Source organism: Arachis ipaensis, chromosome B06 (genome assembly GCF_000816755.2).
Source record: "Arachis ipaensis cultivar K30076 chromosome B06, Araip1.1, whole genome shotgun sequence".
Taxonomy (NCBI): Eukaryota; Viridiplantae; Streptophyta; class Magnoliopsida; order Fabales; family Fabaceae; genus Arachis; species Arachis ipaensis.
The window spans coordinates 109,922,645-109,941,298 of NC_029790.2; the positions used below are offsets into that span (position 1 = coordinate 109,922,645).

Genomic DNA, 18,654 nt, shown 5'->3' on the forward strand with positions numbered 1-18,654 from the left:
ATATTAATCTAATTAAATTTATATGTTTATATAAATTTTTAATTAATGAATCTAAAAATTAGCTATACAATTAGTTGTTTGTGTAATATATTATTTTACCGTCATTGTATATTAAAATTAAATAAAAAAATGTGATAAATAAATGTTGACATCATTTATTAGATTTTCACTCACGTGATCACTCACCTAAATGAACTGGAGCACGTGAGCCGTGAAATAATGAGAATCCAATCCTCATGCTAATTGGTATTTGACACCTTATAAAATTAGAAATTTTTTTGACCATAATAAATTAATAATTCAAAACTGTACAAATAATTTTCTGGAAACAAAGTGATAGTTTAACATCTTAAATTATAAGGAAAAAAATATAAAAAATTTAAAACACATGAATATATGGTATAATAATAAATAAGTGCCTTTTAAGGTTATTGTTTACCTAATATAAAATATGCTAAGCAATATGATTCTTTCTAATTGATCTTTTCTAAACGAATGTAAGTAAACCTTATTACTGTGCTTACTTCATTTGTTAACTCGCAATGGTTTTAACAAAACTACGTTAAAAACTTAAAATAATCTACATTACCAAATTTGAGGGGAAGAAAATCAATTATTAGATATCATGCCATGTTAATTATTTTGTGATGTATTCACTTATAACCATATCAGATCTGGTTCGACTCGTCAGCTAACTGAAAATTCGGTTATTTGATCGGACCGAATCATTTATTAAACCGGTTGTACAATGGATTCGATCGATCTCGGTTTGACCCTCCGGGATTTTATAAAATTCGGTGGCTCAGCCGGTTAATTTAACCCGATGTGAGTCGTTTATATTTTCCCAAATACCTGAAACGGCATCGTTTCAGCCGCCCCCTCCCCCCTCCCCTTTCCCTTTCGATGAAACCCTAGTGCCCAAATGCCAAACCTGAGACTGACTCTGAGAGTTTGAGTGGAAACCTCCCTAACCCAGCCAGTCTCTGTGCTCTCTCCGTCTCTAGCTCGGCAGTTGGCACTCACCCTCACCTCGTGATTCTCTCGTCTCTCCCTTCACCTCGACAGTCGTCATTCTCAGTCTCTCACGGCCTCACCTCGTCCCCTCACCTCGAGTGGTGGTGGTGGTCATCGTCTTCTTGCTTCTCACGGTCTCTGACTCGCACCTGGTCTCGATCTCTCCCTTCCCTGCGCTCTTCGTCGCCGGTAGCAGAGGCAACAGATCCCGGTGGACTGGTATTCGTTATCGTCTTCTTACTTCGAGCCTTGCCGTCAGCTTCTCCCTCGCCATCAGCTTCTCCTTAGCCGTCAACTTCCTTCGTGCAACCCGATTTGGTGAGTCCCCCTGTGCTTTCTGTTTCAATTTTGTTGCTGCATCACTGCTCTTTGATTTTGTTGCCAAAATAATTTGTTGCTGAAAATGAAATGTGTTGCTGAAATTTGTTACTGATTATCATGAACCTTGAATTTGTTGGTGAGTTCCCCCTGTTCTTTCTGTTTCAATTTTCTTGTTTTTTTTTGTTGCTGCCTGAAAGTTATCATAGTTTAAGTTTTTGTTGCTGCCAGAAAGTTATCATAGTTATCATAGCTGAATTTGTTACTAGAACTCTAGAGGTAGAATTTGTTGTCAGCTGTAAGTTGAATTTGAAGCTAAACATATCATAAATGTGGTTGTTGCTGGAAGTAGAATTTGTTGCTGGATAACTGAGTTGAGTTGAATTTGTTACTGAACCTTGTTGTGTTGATTAAAAGAATGCTAAATCTTTTGTTGCCGTATGTTAAGGGATAAGAGATAAGAGAGTTGGTCAATAACAAAATCAGTTTGCTACAGTTAGTTAGGATTTGTTATTCTGATCTCTGATCTTTCTCTCTTTTCCAACTCTGTTATAAATGAAGCTCTTGCATCCCTCTAAGAGGTGTGTAAAATTGATTCATTGATGGAAGAATAAGATGAAGTTAATTCAATTCACTAGTTTCTTGTACCTCTCTCTTCAAACTCTTCTTTCTCTGTTTCTGATGTTCCGCATAATGCAGTGATTCTTATGGAAGATATAGATGCAAATCAAAATGAGGAAAATGTTGATCAAGTTCCAAATTTATCCCATGAAGATATAGATGTCGATTTTAAGATCACTTGGACTTGATTTATTGCTTGTGTTATCTTTTGCTTGCTCTTGTTTATTTAAATGGAGAAAGTATTTTGTACTAGAAACTAGTTTATTATCTCTTTTTGCATCATTAGTTATGTCTAAAAATTAATATTTGATTATTATGTTTGTAAAGACTTGCATTTTAAGTTTTAATACGTAATTTTAATTTCATTCATATAATTTTATTTTTTTTTAAATTATGACCGGGTCAACCGGGTGAATCTGTGACCCACCGGTTGAACCAGTGACCCGCTGACCCGGTCATATGACCGGATTGATTGCCGATTTGGTTATGATAACTATGCTTATAACGTCACTCCTGTAGTAAATCAATAAAAATCTGAGAAAAAAACTATGGAAAAGAAAGATTTTATAATCTCAGCGTTGCCCTTCTATCGCTCTCTTTTTTGAAGCTACCCTTTCTCAAATTCTATGTGTTCCTCCGTCCTCCAAACACCCCCCCCCCCTTCTTTAAGGGTGACGGCTAGGGTTAGGGTTAGGGTTTTTAGTTTTTACACCACCCTCCGCAATTGCCATTCTCTCCTTGTTCTTCTACTTCCCACTTGGATCCCTCTACTTGAAAATTAAATCCTTATTCTTTCTAGGGTTTCCCCTGTTCGGCCTTCTGATTCAGAACTCGTTAACGGAGGACTCAAGAAAAATTTGTTTTTTAGCATTCTAGTTCTTATGGGTTCCTCTTACTTATGTGCAAACTTCTTCCTTTGTGCCTATAAAATGTAATAATAATGAGTTAAAAATTAAGCTTATCCACACTGTTATGAAACTTTTATGTACGTATGTGTGTGAGAGAGAACAACTATAGATTCAGTCTGCTGTGGAGCTTAATGAGGAGGAGTTTTCTTCTCCCATGCTCACAGACACAAATATACCTACATATGTTTTATGTGGTTGCCCCCATTGCTTTCTTTAAAATGTTTCATAATGAACTCAAAACATCCAAGTGTGAACATAAAAAATTTCTAAACATATTACAACTCAAAAGCAATTTTTATTCTTTAAATTAAAAGCTTGCTATGTTAATTAATTAACTGAAAGTGTATACAGGTAAACTTTCTAAAATCTCTAAAATCTTATTACTCAAGTAAATATGATATTCTTCTTCCTTAAGTTCTTAACAGCTTTAGAACAAAGTGTACTAAATTAATAAGCAAGAGTATGTTAACTGAGAAGAAGTAATAATGTTTTGCAACAGAATTGGACTCCTTATCAACTGGTGTAGGAAGCAAATCGAAGCCATGTACCAAGTTTTTTAGGTTCTAATCTATTCCTGTCTAAATAAGTCTTATCAACTGCATATTTTATATTTTAATATAAATTTAATTGCTAGAAAACTAAATTGTATAATTCCACTAATGAATCGAGCATCCAAAGCTTCTATACAGGTACTTACTGTTCTTTGGTCTAAACAAGTTGTGAGAGAATTTTGGTTTATTTAATGGAGCACGAAATAGATAAGAAGTGGGAAGATGATAATTGGCACTGAGACCACTACACAAATGATAAATTGATCATTTTTGTCTCCATATAACCTTAGAGCCAATTAGCTTGTTTACATTTAATTATGCTCAACAGTAACCTTTTGGCTTTTACTTATTCTATTTCTTATGAACCCACCTTTCAATTGATAAGCTATGAACAAGCTAATATGAATTGAATGTTGATTGGTTGTGTCAGGTATGATGTTAAAATTTTACACGTGAATTTACTAGTTTTGGTCTCCTGTTGAAGCAAATAAACATATTTTTTGCCATCATAACCTTTTAAGAAAGACTCATAATAATATAATTTGAAGTTCTGATATAAAACTTTCAGCCAGAAAGAAGAAGTTAATCTGAATCATGATTTTATCTATAATAGCAAACCACCTTATGGTAGTCTTTAAGTATTACCTTGTCTTTGCTCCTGTAAACCTGTTTGGTCTTCAATACTTGATATAAAAATTTTAAATTATCCAAGACCAAATTATAAATTTTTATTAAATGAGTAATTTAAATTGGTCTTCAATAAATTTTAAATCAGAGACAGATTAATTTTTTTACTGTTTTAAGTAAAAAAAAATTTAATATGTATATAGAGTAAATAAATTTTAAATAAATTTTATTACAAAATAACTTAAATAAAAAATTATTATAAGATAAGTTAATTTTCTACAATTTTGTTAGAACCAAAATATCGAATGTAAAATTTTTCTTGAGAATTATTTATAATTTTCTGTAATTTGATTAAAAAGGCTAGAGACAATACTTTAAGTAAAATAAAAAATTTATCATATCAATTTAAATGGAAGATAAATATAAAAAAATTGTTAATGATCTGATATTTTTCTTAAATAAATGAAAATTGCAGCATCTCCCAGGAATTATATCCTGTCTGGATGTCTTCTCTGAGTAAAACCTCTTTCGGCAAGTCCTCAATATCCAAACCCAAGCTCTAACCTCTATTCTCTACTTCCAAGACACTGATTTAAGCATCAGGATCCGGTTTTAAGAGCAAACCCACCTGTAAAAATCAGTTCTTTCTTCCCATGAATTCTGTTTCTGTAGGTTCCTTCCACCCCATAACCCCACCACTATGCAAATTCCACCAAAACCTTCAATTGAAGCACCAACATGTTTATCTCTGTGGCAGTGCTTTCAAATTTTCATCAAATTCCCTAAAATCAAAACCCATTAAGCCTATTTCGACTTTGCTGCAAGCCACTGAGTCAGACACAGATGCCCAAGTTTCAATCCCTGAGGGTTCTGCATCCGTTGTTTACATTGAAGAAGTTGTTGAAAAGGACTGGTCTATACTTGATTCTGTTGAGTCAAATTCTAATGTAGAATTCAAGAGAAGCATTGAACGAATTGTATCTGCTGGGAATGTTGAAGAGGGTTCAAGGGTCTTAGTCTTAACTGGGTCTGAAGAGTTTGTGGATACATTGGTGGGTTTGTGTAAGTCTCTTTTTGTGGTGCACGATTCACTTCTGATATTGGCTCTTATTAAAGAGAAATATGATAAGGTTAAGTGTTGGCAAGGAGAGATTGTGTATGTTCCAGAGAAATGGGCTCCTCTTGATGTTGTTTTTCTCTATTTTCTTCCTGCTTTGCCCTTCAAACTTGATGAGATTTTGGGGTCTTTGGCTAAGAAATGTTCACCTGGTAAGTTTTTCTCTTGTGATTGAAGTTTGTTCTTTTCCTTGTTACTTTGCATTTCTCTGCAAATTGTGTATTTGAAAATGGACTTGATTTTTATGCACCATGTTTTACACACATTTCTTAAAATTCATTCAAAAGAATCCATTTATCTGGATGACGAAAAGTTTGATAGTGTCAAAATTGGTTAAAAGAAGGATGATAGTGTGGATATAGTTTGGTTATTAATGATGTATTATGAGGTAGAAATTAAAACGGTTTGCAATTTTAATTGTAACATCTACACTTCTTCACACATCTTGTCTTTCATCAAGCTTTTAATAATTTTTGCCCCATTAAACGAAATTGCTCTGGAGAGAATGCTATTTGCATTCCAAGATTTCTACACCTATTACCAAAGCCTAGCTCTTAATTTGCTTGAACTGAAGTTTGAATAAGAGGATAGATTAAAAATGTCAAATTTCTAATACTCCTTAGGTACTACACTTTGGTATAGAAGCTAAAATTTTCAAGTGTATTAGAACAGTGCACCAAACATAGTAGCAAACTTGATAGATTTTCTTATTGCACATATATTTTAGCTCAATTGTTGTTCCCTCTTTTGAAACTTAGGTCAGAGCTCTGGATACTTATTCTTTCTGTAATTTTGCATCTGACCTGTAGGTGGACGGGTGATTATCAGTCATCCGCAAGGGAGACTAGTGTTAGAACAGCAACGAAAGCAGTATCCGGAAGTTGTAGTTTCAGACCTACCTGATAGGACAAGTTTACAAATTGTTGCAGATGCTCATTCTTTTGATTTGGCTGAATTTGTAGATGAACCTGGCTTTTATTTGGCTGTTCTAATTGCCCAGGAGCTTAAAAACTAGAGTAGAGATTCATAGCAGTAGACAATTTAGTTGGACTTTCTTTTTTATGGTTTTTGGCTTTATGATTGTTACCTTTAAATTTTTGGATGAAAAGTGAGACTATAAATCAATTCAATGTTGCTGGTACAAGAGGCTTCTCTTTCTTTTCTAAAATACATTGTCCATAATTTTGGAATTGTATACTTATATATTTGTGCTTGTAAGTAACTTTGGTTTAGCACCTGCCCACTGCTGCATATACTTGTACATTGTCCGCCGGCGCCATTACCACTTCCGTGTCCGTTGCAGTAGAGAGCTTCTGGATCGAGCCACCTATCTTATCAACATGTTTTCAGATCTGTCTCTCTATACTGTCGTTGCTGTCACTGTTGCCACCGCAGTTTCCGCCGCCGTTGTCGCCACAGTTTTTGACGTCGATGCCGCCGTAGTTGAAGTGGTACAACGCATTTTCAAATCTGTTCACTCCCGAGCTTCTTCTTCAACGCCGCTTTCTCTCACTCCAATTTCTTCTTTGAACTGCCGCTGGTACTTTTTCTTTTTCTTCCCTATTAATTTGCTGATATTTCTTCTTTGTTAACAATAAATTTTTTCTCTGACTCTTTCATGAAGTAGCTAGCTCTCTGTGCCTCTCACTCCACGCACTCAAAAATCTAAACACTCTTCAATTCATTCATTCACTAACTCGCATTCCGCACATGAATTCTCTACTTCTTGGTTCTTTTCCTAATAAAGCTTCGCTAGTTACCCCTAGTATGCTATGCTATTTGTAATGTTGTTTTGTAACTAAAAATGACAATGGAATCTGCAAATGTGATGTATTCGAATCTAGTATTTTTTTCTATTCTTCTTCGTTTTTCTTTTCCAGTAATTGGAGGATGAAAAATTGATTGATTTACTGTGAAGTGTGTACATAAATAGTTTTTGCTACTCTTTCTTTAATTTTTTTCTTTCTTTTTAATTAATTTTTCAGGTGGAAGTTGTTGGAGGAGTAAGAATTGGAATTGTTTGACTAGTATGTTCAATATCTCATATTTATTATTTTTTTGTTTCAGTAAACTTGATAAACATGAATGGAAAAAGAAAAATGGAACCATTTATGAATATATAAATCTTCAGTTGTCATGATTTAATGACTATTAGCAGTTTAGCAATGCTCTTTTTAAGTTTACTTGGGGTATGCCGCTCTGGCTATGATAATGATATCAGTTAGTTGAGTAATTGACTCTCTTCACAGGGTCCTAGCTGTTCCCTTTGACAATAATTATGAAATTCTTATTTTAACAATAATTATGTTAAAATTCAATTTTTCTGTATGCATTGTTTTCGGCTTCTCGCCTTAGGGTTTTAACGTTACCTGAGCTGTTTATGCAGACAACAAAGATTGTTGCAAACTTGATTGTGATGGGAGGGAGCATCTTGGCAAGAGCAGTTGTTTAGGCATATCGCCAAGCACTTACTAGTATGTTTTATAAGTTCGTGATTGATAGATTTGTCACTTGTGTGAACAGCATATCTGCATTTAGTTTACCATTCAATTCCTGTAATCCTGTGATTTTGTCATATTCTTTATTTATAAATATTGTTGGTTCCCCTTATATTTACCATATGCTAATATTGCTCAATTATCACCCAGCAGAGAAATTATTTTATCATTCAATTGTTACTCATTCAGTTTCTAACTAGCATTTAAGGGGTACTGATTGGTGTGGGATGATTTATAGCTGTGATACCTCCCCTATGAGCTTTAGTGGCTATATTGGAGCAGATTTCATATGGGAAGACAGCCGCTAATAATAATAGCAGAGGCAGAGCTTTGTACTGAAGTTGGAATTGTTATCAGAGGTATTGTTATCACTATTACCCTTTTTAATGCTCCTTTTCAATCTTAATTTCGATTCATTGTTATGCTTCCATAATGTATTACCCGTTGTTCAATGGATTTGTGGTCAACTCCTGATTTTAATTCTTCTTTTGGCGTCTACTTCACTAATGATATATGATAACTGCTAAGCTGATAACCCTCTTATTTAACTTCATATAACTATTTTCATAAAGCATATGGAGCTGGTTATTCTCTGCCAGCTTTACATACATGCATGTGTACTGTCATCACCAATCATCAATAGTAACATTTTTTGTGATTTTAAAATTCAGGATAATATAAAGAGGCCTAATATTTTCAACAGATTAATACTACTCATTCACATACTTTTTTTTTCTCTTCAGTTGGATAAAAATATCTGGACATTTCAAAATGCATGATAACATTGGTTAACACTTCAGTAGTACAACTACTTAAAATGCATTGGCTAGCTGCTGAGGTTGTTACTAATGATGGGATTCGCAGACGTTTTAGTTGGGCCAGACAATTTTTTATTCACACTAGCATAGTATAAATACTTCTTATGGTAACATGAGTCATTCTTTTTTTAGTTATAATGATGTGGCGATTGTGGTCTATTCTTTTGTAACAGTTACTTGTATACTCAAAACATGAAGTGCCTGTTTGGTTCATGTCTTCAGCTGGAGAAAATGTGAATTCCCACTCAATTTTACACAAAGATCTTCTCACGTAGATTTTCACCTGTGTCCGGGAAATCATGCTTCTCTATGTCAATTGTAAACCAAAAGTATGTGATTCTAACTTCTTGCCTCTTATGCACCATTTCAGGTTGAGACTACTTTAGAAAATACTTAATGTGTCATTTATAAATACTTTTTGACTATTTCTATGCATAAAACCTTATTTTGTATATAAAAATATATATACACAATAATTAGAAACAAATAGTAGAAAATTGACGAGAATTGAATGATCTGCTAACGTAAAATATATACATGTATGTGAATGCAATCCACCAATGCATGGTATTTTATTTAGCTTCTAAATCAGGTATGGACAGGATTTTGGATTTGTATTTACTTTAATTAGCATATATGGAAATCAGTAAAGAATAATCTACATTTGCATTTGCATGTGTTATCAAATATTTATACAGTCTCGTCATATTTCTATTTATTTATGTTCTGCATTTGCATATGTTATCAAATATTTATAGGTATTTTTGTATCTACACAAAATTATTATGTTCTGCTATTTCCCCTCTTTATTAATTATTCTCTTTCATTTCTTTATTTTTATTTTACAAATTAAACTCACTCATGGATTTAATTTCTGTTTTATTAGGCATTTGGTTGGGTTTCTTCTGTTTCTGGGATTGAAGTAGGTATTGATTTTTCTTTCACCAGTTTTTTGCTATTGCTTTTGAACAAGCATTTGTTGAGGTAAGATAATAATTATATCCTATTTTGTTTTAAATATGTTAGAAGTCTATTATAGCTTTGTATTTTATTATGTTAGAAGTCCCATATATATTTTTTTAGTAGTACACATGTCTAGTAATTGTTTTCCCTACTTGAAGTTTAATTAGCAACAATGGATAAATCTTGGATTGCTAAGTCACGAAACTCAGATGAATATATAGTTGGTCTAGAAAATTTCTTGGTCTTAATTGAAGTTATTATATTTATTTTTAGGAGCTTTGCATGAAAAATAAGGAAAATCGAAGCAAGCAAACCATTCCTCACACTTGTGGATCTAAATCCAACTCTCGGAGGCGACATGAGATGGTATATATATACAGACACTTGGTACATGTGTGATTTTACTTGCATTATATATGTTAATTGTTTAACCCTTTATTCCTTCCTTTTTAGTACCTGGAAACAGGAAAGAAGCCTAGTAGAAGAATGATGTACATTGAAACACATAAGAGAAAGGATGGGTCTTTTATAAATAACGAGGCATTAACTATAGTGGTAAGTATTTTGTAAACCTTTGCTATTTTATCTTATTTTATTTGTTTGTGATTATGTGTAAATTAGATAAATGCTTTAGATTCTGTGACATAATATACATAGTAAACATCAATTATGTAATGAAGGTAATGAGGCAAAATAGATTTAGGCCAGGGTCTCATATCTCATATCAATTAGGTGGTGCTAAAATAGATTAGGCTAGGGTCTCATATCTCATATCAATTAGAAAAAAAAAAAAAGAAGGTAATGATGCAAATATTTACCCTTTTCCCAATAGCTTTAGTACCACTGAATGCTGAAAGTGAGTGAAAAAGAAAATTAGTTCATTGACAGTGCAAAATAGAAAATTAAATATTATGGGGCGTGGAATGGAACTGCCTTAAGGTACTTGAATTTCTGTCTACACATTTGTTTTAGATAGATAGATAAATTGAATAGTTTCTGGTTTTACTATTTTTAAATAGGAACAAATTGAGCTGAATATGACACAGTCAAATGCACAATATTGAAAGCGAGCTACTACTCTCTTTGATGCTAGGAGATCAGTTGGTAATAGCAACAGACACCCGAGGACAAATATTTCAGACTTTTATGTAATAGATGATATTGAAATATGGAAGTTGTTGTTTTATTTTACTTTTTAAAGAAAACCAGTAATAGTTATGTGGAACAATACCAAATGCAATTATATTTGGAATTATTGATATTGAGAATTTTTTTTATATAGAGTTATGTCTTATATCGAGGAATTGTGTTATAAAAGATTTAATTTTTAAATTTTGATATTAAAAAATAAATTTCTAATTGGAGAGAATGTAAATGAGATGAGATTAATGAATGTTTTGAAATTAAAAATAGAGGTAACTACCAAATCGGTACCCGGAAGATTCTGGCGCTGACAAAATGGTACCTGACTTTTGTTATTGACAAAATAGTCCCTAAAAGATTTTAAAATTTGACAAGCGTGTCTCCGACCTCGCCGGAGCAAATCTCCGGCAAGCACAATGCTGACATGGCCACCGTATTTTGGTGACCTGGCAAACCACCTCCCAAACCCTAATTCCTCCTTCTCCAACGCAGACTCCCCCTCCATCTCGCTCCCCATCGCCGCACACCCCCTACCCAACGCAAACCTCTCCCCCTCCCTCCCATCGCAACCCCCTTTCCTCTTCCTCCCCATCGCAGCCCCCTAACGCACACTCTCCCTTCCCTTTCCCTCCCATCGCAGCCCCCTTCTCTCTCTCTCTCATCGCAGATTATATAAAGGCACAGATAGAAACACAAACACGCACAACAGAATACAATATCACAATTCAAAAAGAAGAAAAAAATTCAGTTACAAACCCCCCAAATTTCTTTTCCTTTGATCATACATCCAGATTTACAATGACTAACACACCCACAATAACCGCAAAAAACAGCAGAGGAAGAGAAGGATATCAATTGCTTTAATAAGCAAAACCAAGGAAATCACGATGATAAAATTATAGATGAACATCAAAAGCGTGACCCAAAGGTAAGTGATGAACAAACGCTTGAAGACTTTGGAGATTGCGAAGACGGTGGAGGAAAAGGAGACAACTTTATTGGTGTAGAGGGAAGCAACGGTGAAGACGACGGCGGTGGTGGAGAGGAGAGAGAAGGCGAAGAGGAAGAGAAGGTAGCAGAACTGGATTGTGAGGAGAAGAGTCCATTCATGGTTAGCCTGGGAAGAGTCCTGATAAGGGTTCTGAAACTGAGTAAGGAATGGGTGTGTGAAGAGTGAGTGTGCGAGGATTGCGAATGAGAGAGAAAAAATTAGGGTTAGGATTATGAGGTAGAACGTCTCTGGTGCTAGATTCATTATTCTTTCTTCTTCTTCTTCTTCTCAAATTCTCGTTTTGGTTTGTGATTGCTGTGAAGGGATGAGATTTTGAGGTATCAGATTTTTGTTCTTCTTCGTTGCAGAAATGAGATGAGATGAGATGATATGAGAGGGAGGGAGAGGGAAGGGGGCTGCGATGTGAGGGAAAGGGAAGGGGGAGTGTGTATTGGGGGCTGCGATGGGGAGGAAGAGGAAAGGGGGGCTGCGATGGGAGGGAGGGATTAGGGTTTCAGGGGTGATTTGCCAGGTCACCAAAATACGGTGGCCATGTCAGCATTGTGCTTGCCGGAGATTTGCTCCGGCGAGCTCGGAGACACGCTTGTCAAATTTTAAAATCTTTTAGGGACTATTTTGTCAATAACAAAAGTCAGATACCATTTTGTCAGCGCCAGAATCTTCCGAGTACCGATTTGGTAGTTACCTCTTAAAAATAAATAAACAATTACAGGGTTTGTGAAGGTTTGAAAATATCACAAAGTAGTTTATTTTTGCTAAATTAGAAAATCAATTTGTAGGGGTTTTAAACTGTCACAAAAGTGATTTAAAACTGCCACATCCAATATAAAACTCTCACTAAACACACACAAAACTCCCCACTAAATAGATCGTGGAGGTTTTTAAAAATCCCATTAAACATACACAAAGCCCTCCACAGAATAGATCGTGGGGGTTTTTAGAAACCTTCACAAAAGACTTCGTGGCACTTCAAATTTTAGTAGTTTTAAAAACTCCCAAAATTCATTTGGTGGGGGTTATAAACCTTCACAAATAGGAGAAAAAACTTCCACAAATAAACAAAAATCTTGTAGTGTAGAAGGGACACGACCCGCCAGAGAAAGACACAAGAACAGAAATGATGACGCCACTGCGTCTGCTAAGTTGAAAGTAAGTGAAGTTATTTTGTTTTGGCAATTTACTTACAAAAGTATGAATTTAGTTGTTTCATCGTTTACTGTTGGTGTAGTGCAAGTTAACATTCGAAAATCAAGATTCTGCGTCAACAAAAGGTAGTGACGTCCGGCAAACTGAGCATGAGTCGCCGTTCACATATCACACACACCCTGCCTTCCATGTTGTATCTGAGATGCCGTAGGTAATGACTAATGAGTTTACTGTTTGGGTGTTTAGTAATATTTCTTTCCTTTGTGAAGTTCCCTTGTGTTAGTCCAAATGGAGTTAACTTAGATGGAGTTTGTGTTGCTTTGCTTGGGTAGTGTCTCGAATTGGCATTTCGGCCACCAGAGGGAATGCATTTTCAGGGATCAAAGTTTGCTGTGACCGATTACATTTTCTCGAAGAATCCGGATGAACGGTACGTATGTATTCGGCTTGGCTTGGTGAATATGAGTTGTCGCAACAATACACTTGAGTGGTTTTCAGTTATTGGAGCGTGATCATGATTGTTTACCGTTCTTTTGGTAGGGAGATTCTAGTTGCGGATGAGCACGCAACGGGTGATCGGCGTGCACTGTGGAGCCTACGACCGGGACACCAAGTTGTTGACGACGTAAGTAGTAGTTAATATACGTTCTTGTTATATGTTGGTGTGTGGAAAGCCTTTGTATTACTATTGGGTAACCATATTTCCTTCAACAGGCTATCAACATGGTGGCCTCCATGCTCAGCTTCGACAACATGTCTCCTAAGTCGTTCTTGCCAAACCACCTTTGCGGTAAAACTATGTTTCCGTGTCAAAAAAAGTGCGCTAACCGTTTTGTTTTCATGAGAAGCTTTAAGTGAATATGTCATTAGAAAAACGACTTAAAAAACATGTAAGTTAATAATTAGAGACATTTTCTTGTCAAAATGAAAGATAGTGATAACATAATTCACGTTTGATAACTGAAATAATAGTCTGATTATTTATGGAATAAAAATAAAAAACCAATAATTTAAGATTCGAAAAAACTATGTTGTCAAAAAATTATATTATCACTATCTTTCGTCTTATCAAAAAATGTTGTCACAACTTTAATTATTAAATTATACATTTTTATAGGCTCTTTTTTTTAATGACATCTTCATTTAATGCTTCTTAGGAAAACAAAAAATTTTCTAACATGATAAGGGTAAATCCATTTCCTTTATTTTGGTTAACCCAATCCAGTCTTTTTTTTCTTGTCATGCAATCCACTCCTAAGTTACGTACTACAAATAGCCTTTCAATAAAACTAAGTTTTTTGGCTAAGCCCAAACACATTAGTCTTCTAACTCTATGTTACCCGTTTCTGAAATAACCCATCATAATTTTTGCAATAAATTCCTACATACTTACAAAAACACTACTCACTTTAGTTACTGGAAGGATTAAACCAACATTATAATTATAAATAGATGTGTAAGCAACCGACAAATGCTGCTTTTGTGAGACCCATAAACTGCTGCAAAGCAGAGACTCATTATCCCCTTGCTTTCTCACTCACCGCGTGCGTGTCATCCCTGCACCCTGCACCCTGCACATCTGTCCTCAGCACCTACTGAAGGTAGAAGGCTTCAGCATTGTAGAACTCCCCTTTTCTTTTAGGTATCTAACCAAATCATTATCATCACCCATCCCAAACCGAGTTCGATACAAGCCACGTTCTACCACCAACTATCTCATGGCATCACATTTCACCGATGTTGTCACGCCAGATGTTCCAAAAATATTAAAAATCTTTTCTGCGGAGAATTTGGAGGGAAAATTGCTAACAGGATGCAAGTGACAGGCCTAACTTTAGACAGAAGAATTGGGTAACTTAAAAAGGAGAAATACTTAATCCAAGAGACCAAGACAGAGCGCACTTGATATTCTTGCATCACCCATATCCCACATATCATAGAAGCGCATGTATAAACTACAACCATCTAACAAACGTGGTAGAGGTATCTCTGAGAAAGTTCTCTCCTTTAAGTCAAAGGCAAGTAGGCAACGATAACATTTATCTTAGCATTGTAGTTATAAGCCAACCAATGAATAGCTTCATTGAACAGCGTCCCAGCTTTAGGAATGTAGAGGTGACATTTCTGATAAGGAAAGGGGTGCTTACTATTTTCCAAGAATTTGCTCTCAGAGAGAAAAACCCAATTTGGTTATCAGCGAAAAGTTTCTGTTTGTCAAACTACCAGATAATCACCCGTTGAGGGGTCGTGTCCAAAATCATAGAAATCAGATGAGGAAAAAAGTGCTAGTTTTTTGTGGACACCATTCGATGGGTTCCACAAACAAAGATTTTCAACAGGAACATTTCTCTTAAATAGAAGAACCCTCTGCAGGATCAAACCAAGGTTCCAATTCACGGTGGAGAAAATCCATTTCCATTTTGACACTGGCAGAATCATCGTGAAGCGATGGATCTGAGTCAATGGATAGGGCGTGAAGAGCTTCTGGTGCTATGACCATAACTCTATGGGTGCATGCGGCTTCTAGTTCAAAATGCTTTTTTTCAGAGTGGGGATCGGATATACTATAGTTAAGAGAGAGCCATGACTTAGACACACACTTGAAACGTAATAAGGACTTCACCGGCAACCTCAACAGGATTTCAGGTAACAAATCATCAGGAAGGGGCGACATGCTCACCTATAATTGAGATATGAAAAGCATAAGAAGAGTAGTGCGGTGTGATATATGAAGCAAGATTGTGGTTCCTTGGAAGGTGTTTTAAATGGCTATTACTTAGCTCTTATGAATGCTGAAGAGTTAATTATATGTGCTATAGAGATAGAGACAGGTTATTTTTACACAAACACTGGTATGAAAATATGAAATGGTTATCAAAGGGCATCGCCAACTCGTGTTAGATTTTTAATTAAACAGAAACTCAGACATGGTTTTTAGTAATTTTGGCCAGGATTTAACTAACATAAATACCAAATTATTTTCAACAAATAAATTTATTAATTTATGTATATAAATTCTGATAAATATGAATATAAACTAAATTGACACATATACAAACTCTGATAATATAAGTGCAAACTAAGTATTTTTTATGTGTAAACTTCTATAAATGAGTGTAAATTATTGCTCATTAAGTACTAACCCAAAATAATATTTACTGATCTAATATTACTGGTTTAATTTAAAAACTTTAACTACCAAGTGAAATATTGGATAACATATACATGGATTTCCTAGTACACTTGGGTGCGTGCCTCCCCTAGCATATGCACATGGTTACACGTATATATATAAATATTATGGGTATGAGGGTATGCACTGAGTGGTGTGTACACATGTCTGTTACATGCTCGTTTCCAGATAAGTTTACAGAACCTCACCTCAAGAGACCTTAAACGGCTAAAACCAAAGGAAAACTAGTCAATAACAACATATACTTTTGTTGGAGGTTTGTCTTTGCTGTGAAACACAGTGAACTAGTGAAACTAAAAAGATTAGGAGAACATGGATACCCGTATTGAGGTTCGGAGAGAGAGAGAATCTGCTTGGGATTCATACATGCCATGCCATTTCTTGGACCAAGTTGTGAAAACCCTCTCCAGATGCCTTGGTCTTGACCCTACAACTACTCAAAGTGAAGAAGAAGAAGCAGCTTCTCTTGAAAAAGATGGAAAGTGACACCCATAACGTCACAAGTCTTAAGGAGATCACCAAGACCACCCTTAAGTCTAGGACGAGAAAGCCAAATCCACGGCACTTCTTAAATAATAGAAAACTCTCTAGGCTTAGCTGATTCTATGTATGTGTCCATGATTTTAATCAAGTAATATCTCAAATTTCCTTGTCCTACATTTTGGGTTTGGTTTTCCGTTGTACCTGATATAGAGAAAAAATCTGCCTCTTCCAGGTTCAAGGGTTTTTTTTTTTAATTATTACAAAGAAACTCTAATAGAATTATTAAAGTGAGACCAAATGTCAGGATACAACAGTTTCTGAGTATATACTCAGTACTAAACAAAAGAACTCATCAAATACACTTATTCAAGGTTAGAAACAGGGTTTGAGCTTTGATGTTTATTTTCATGCCCCAAAATCAATGTAAATCCTAGTGGCCTTGAATTTGAGATACAGTGTCACTTTTCTTAGAACACAAATCCGATATTTAAATTTAATGATTTTCATTTTGTTATTTCTCCTTGTAAGCTTCTTCACTGGTATTATTGTGTTCTAATACAAGTGCACAACCACATCAATGATCAAATAGCACTTCAACATATCACCAAAAAAGAGATTGCAAAGTCGCTCTTTTTATACTATAGATTCCAGAGCTGAAATGTAAATCTCTAACTAGTTAGGGGAAAAAAAAAAGGGGGATTCAGATCCAAAAGAAAAAGACTGACACAGAAAAACAAAAACAGAAACAGAGCTTACAAGCTTAGGTTGCTCACCATGATGACGTTCATCTTCTATCTATGATTCTTAACATTATCTACGTCCACCTATATAGCTAAGAGCAAACTTTGAGAATCTTGCAAGTGTGAAGAACATTTTCATGCACGACCCTTGACAACGCCCTCTCTCATGTTTCTTGCCGCTCTGGCCACCCCAGGTCCACCTGAGTCAGCCTCTGCTTTGGGACTCACCATTGCCTGCAAGGAAACTATATCCAGTGAACATCAAGTAAAATTCTTCCACCATCTACAATGCAAAATTGCTAACAATCTAATACAGCCATGATTTAAGGTAGGTAACCTGAAGAGGGAGGAGGAGACATGGTTGCCAAGCGGCGAAGCCTCTGCTCCGCCGAGCGAACAGCGCGTGTGGAGCTTCTAACACCTTGAGTAATCCCCTGTTAGTTGATTATTAATCAGCTTGATTAACTGATTAATAATGACGAAGCATGACATGAAATTGGACTATCATTAACCTGATTAATAATGACGAAGCAGCAGTTAATCAGGCTTAATTAACCAAAATCAACTAATTAACCAACTAACAGGGGCTATAATCAACTAACAGCAACTAATCTAACTAAGCTAATTAATCAAAATCAACAAATTAACCAAAATTAATCAAACTTAATAAAAATAAAAAGGAAAATGGACAAAAACCTGAAAGAACTAGAACAGGGGCTACTGCTTGTTCTGGTTCAGTTTCACGAACTTTGTTGTGCTCCTGGGTGGAAAAACAAAATTTGCACTGCAATCAATTGCAAAATCAGACATGACAACCCAAAATTCCTCTAGAAGAAGAACGAGCAGAGGTAATGGTACTAACGCTGTAACCAGTGGCAAGAAGCACGAGCAAAGGCGAATGGAAAGCCCACACCTGTGACGGCAAATCGGCAAGACGGAGACAGTGAAACCAAAGAATGACAACCGCGAACGAGAAAGGAGAAGACTGAAGGAGAAGCGCCGAAGGAGAAGACGCCACAGTTGAAGGAGAAGCGCGACCCCACAGTTGAAGGAGAAGCGCGTTTGTGGGTAGTGTGAACTGTGAACTGGTTCACTGAATTCGGGTTTTTCCAATCCTAATTCGGATTTGGTCTGGATTTAAGTTGGTTAATTGGTTTGAATTAAAAAACCAAACCGTAAAATTGATGCAATCTGGTTTTGATTTTTAAAAAAAAATTTATTTTTTTAAAGTGGTTTGATTTGGATTAGGTTTAAAATCCAAAATTTGAATTTTTTTGCCCAGTCCCACTAAACACAAGTCGCTTTATTTCAACATCAGTTATCCAAAAACAAAAGCACTCTTTTAAATCCTGGCCAGTAGACGTTATGGAGTGCCCTGTGTAAGCACCAATGTTTTGAAAATCGGAGAACCAGCCTGTCGAACTGGTTCGACCGTGAACCGGCAGCTTAAACGGTTCGGTTTATTAACAGAAATTGTTATTTAAAAACTGAATACGAATCGC

At 35.5% G+C, this 18,654-nt stretch overlaps 1 protein-coding gene and 1 long non-coding RNA gene across 16 annotated transcripts; one reads left to right on the forward strand and one right to left on the reverse strand.

The window, feature by feature from the left end:
- On the forward strand, positions 861 to 10,626 carry LOC107604819. 12 transcript variants are annotated; one of them, XM_021104774.1, is made up of 12 exons: positions 861 to 1,332; positions 3,361 to 3,421; positions 4,515 to 5,308; positions 6,460 to 6,696; positions 6,781 to 6,921; positions 7,142 to 7,183; positions 7,543 to 8,013; positions 8,646 to 8,801; positions 9,359 to 9,456; positions 9,709 to 9,801; positions 9,889 to 9,990; positions 10,455 to 10,626. In XM_021104774.1, exons 3-4 carry the CDS (start codon positions 4,693 to 4,695, stop codon positions 6,597 to 6,599), a joined length of 756 nt encoding a protein of 251 aa, XP_020960433.1. In that variant the 5' UTR covers positions 861 to 1,332; positions 3,361 to 3,421; positions 4,515 to 4,692; the 3' UTR covers positions 6,600 to 6,696; positions 6,781 to 6,921; positions 7,142 to 7,183; positions 7,543 to 8,013; positions 8,646 to 8,801; positions 9,359 to 9,456; positions 9,709 to 9,801; positions 9,889 to 9,990; positions 10,455 to 10,626. The 12 variants fall into 12 exon arrangements, with proteins under 12 accessions (XP_020960433.1, XP_020960432.1, XP_020960431.1 ...); XM_021104773.1 differs by lacking the exon at positions 6,781 to 6,921 and having other exon boundaries at positions 7,543 to 7,630; positions 7,893 to 8,013; XM_016306513.2 differs by lacking the exon at positions 6,781 to 6,921 and having other exon boundaries at positions 872 to 1,332; positions 5,966 to 6,696; positions 7,543 to 7,630; positions 7,893 to 8,013; positions 10,455 to 10,596.
- Positions 15,933 to 18,272, reverse strand: LOC107604818. Of its 4 annotated transcripts, none has more exons than XR_002349162.1 (5): positions 18,015 to 18,272; positions 17,849 to 17,936; positions 17,490 to 17,664; positions 17,186 to 17,397; positions 15,933 to 17,065 (listed from the first exon to the last, which is right to left on the reverse strand). It is a non-coding gene; the product is annotated as an uncharacterized LOC107604818 (long non-coding RNA). The 4 variants fall into 4 exon arrangements; XR_002349163.1 differs by having other exon boundaries at positions 17,186 to 17,386; positions 18,015 to 18,264; XR_001612402.2 differs by having other exon boundaries at positions 16,900 to 17,397; positions 18,015 to 18,270.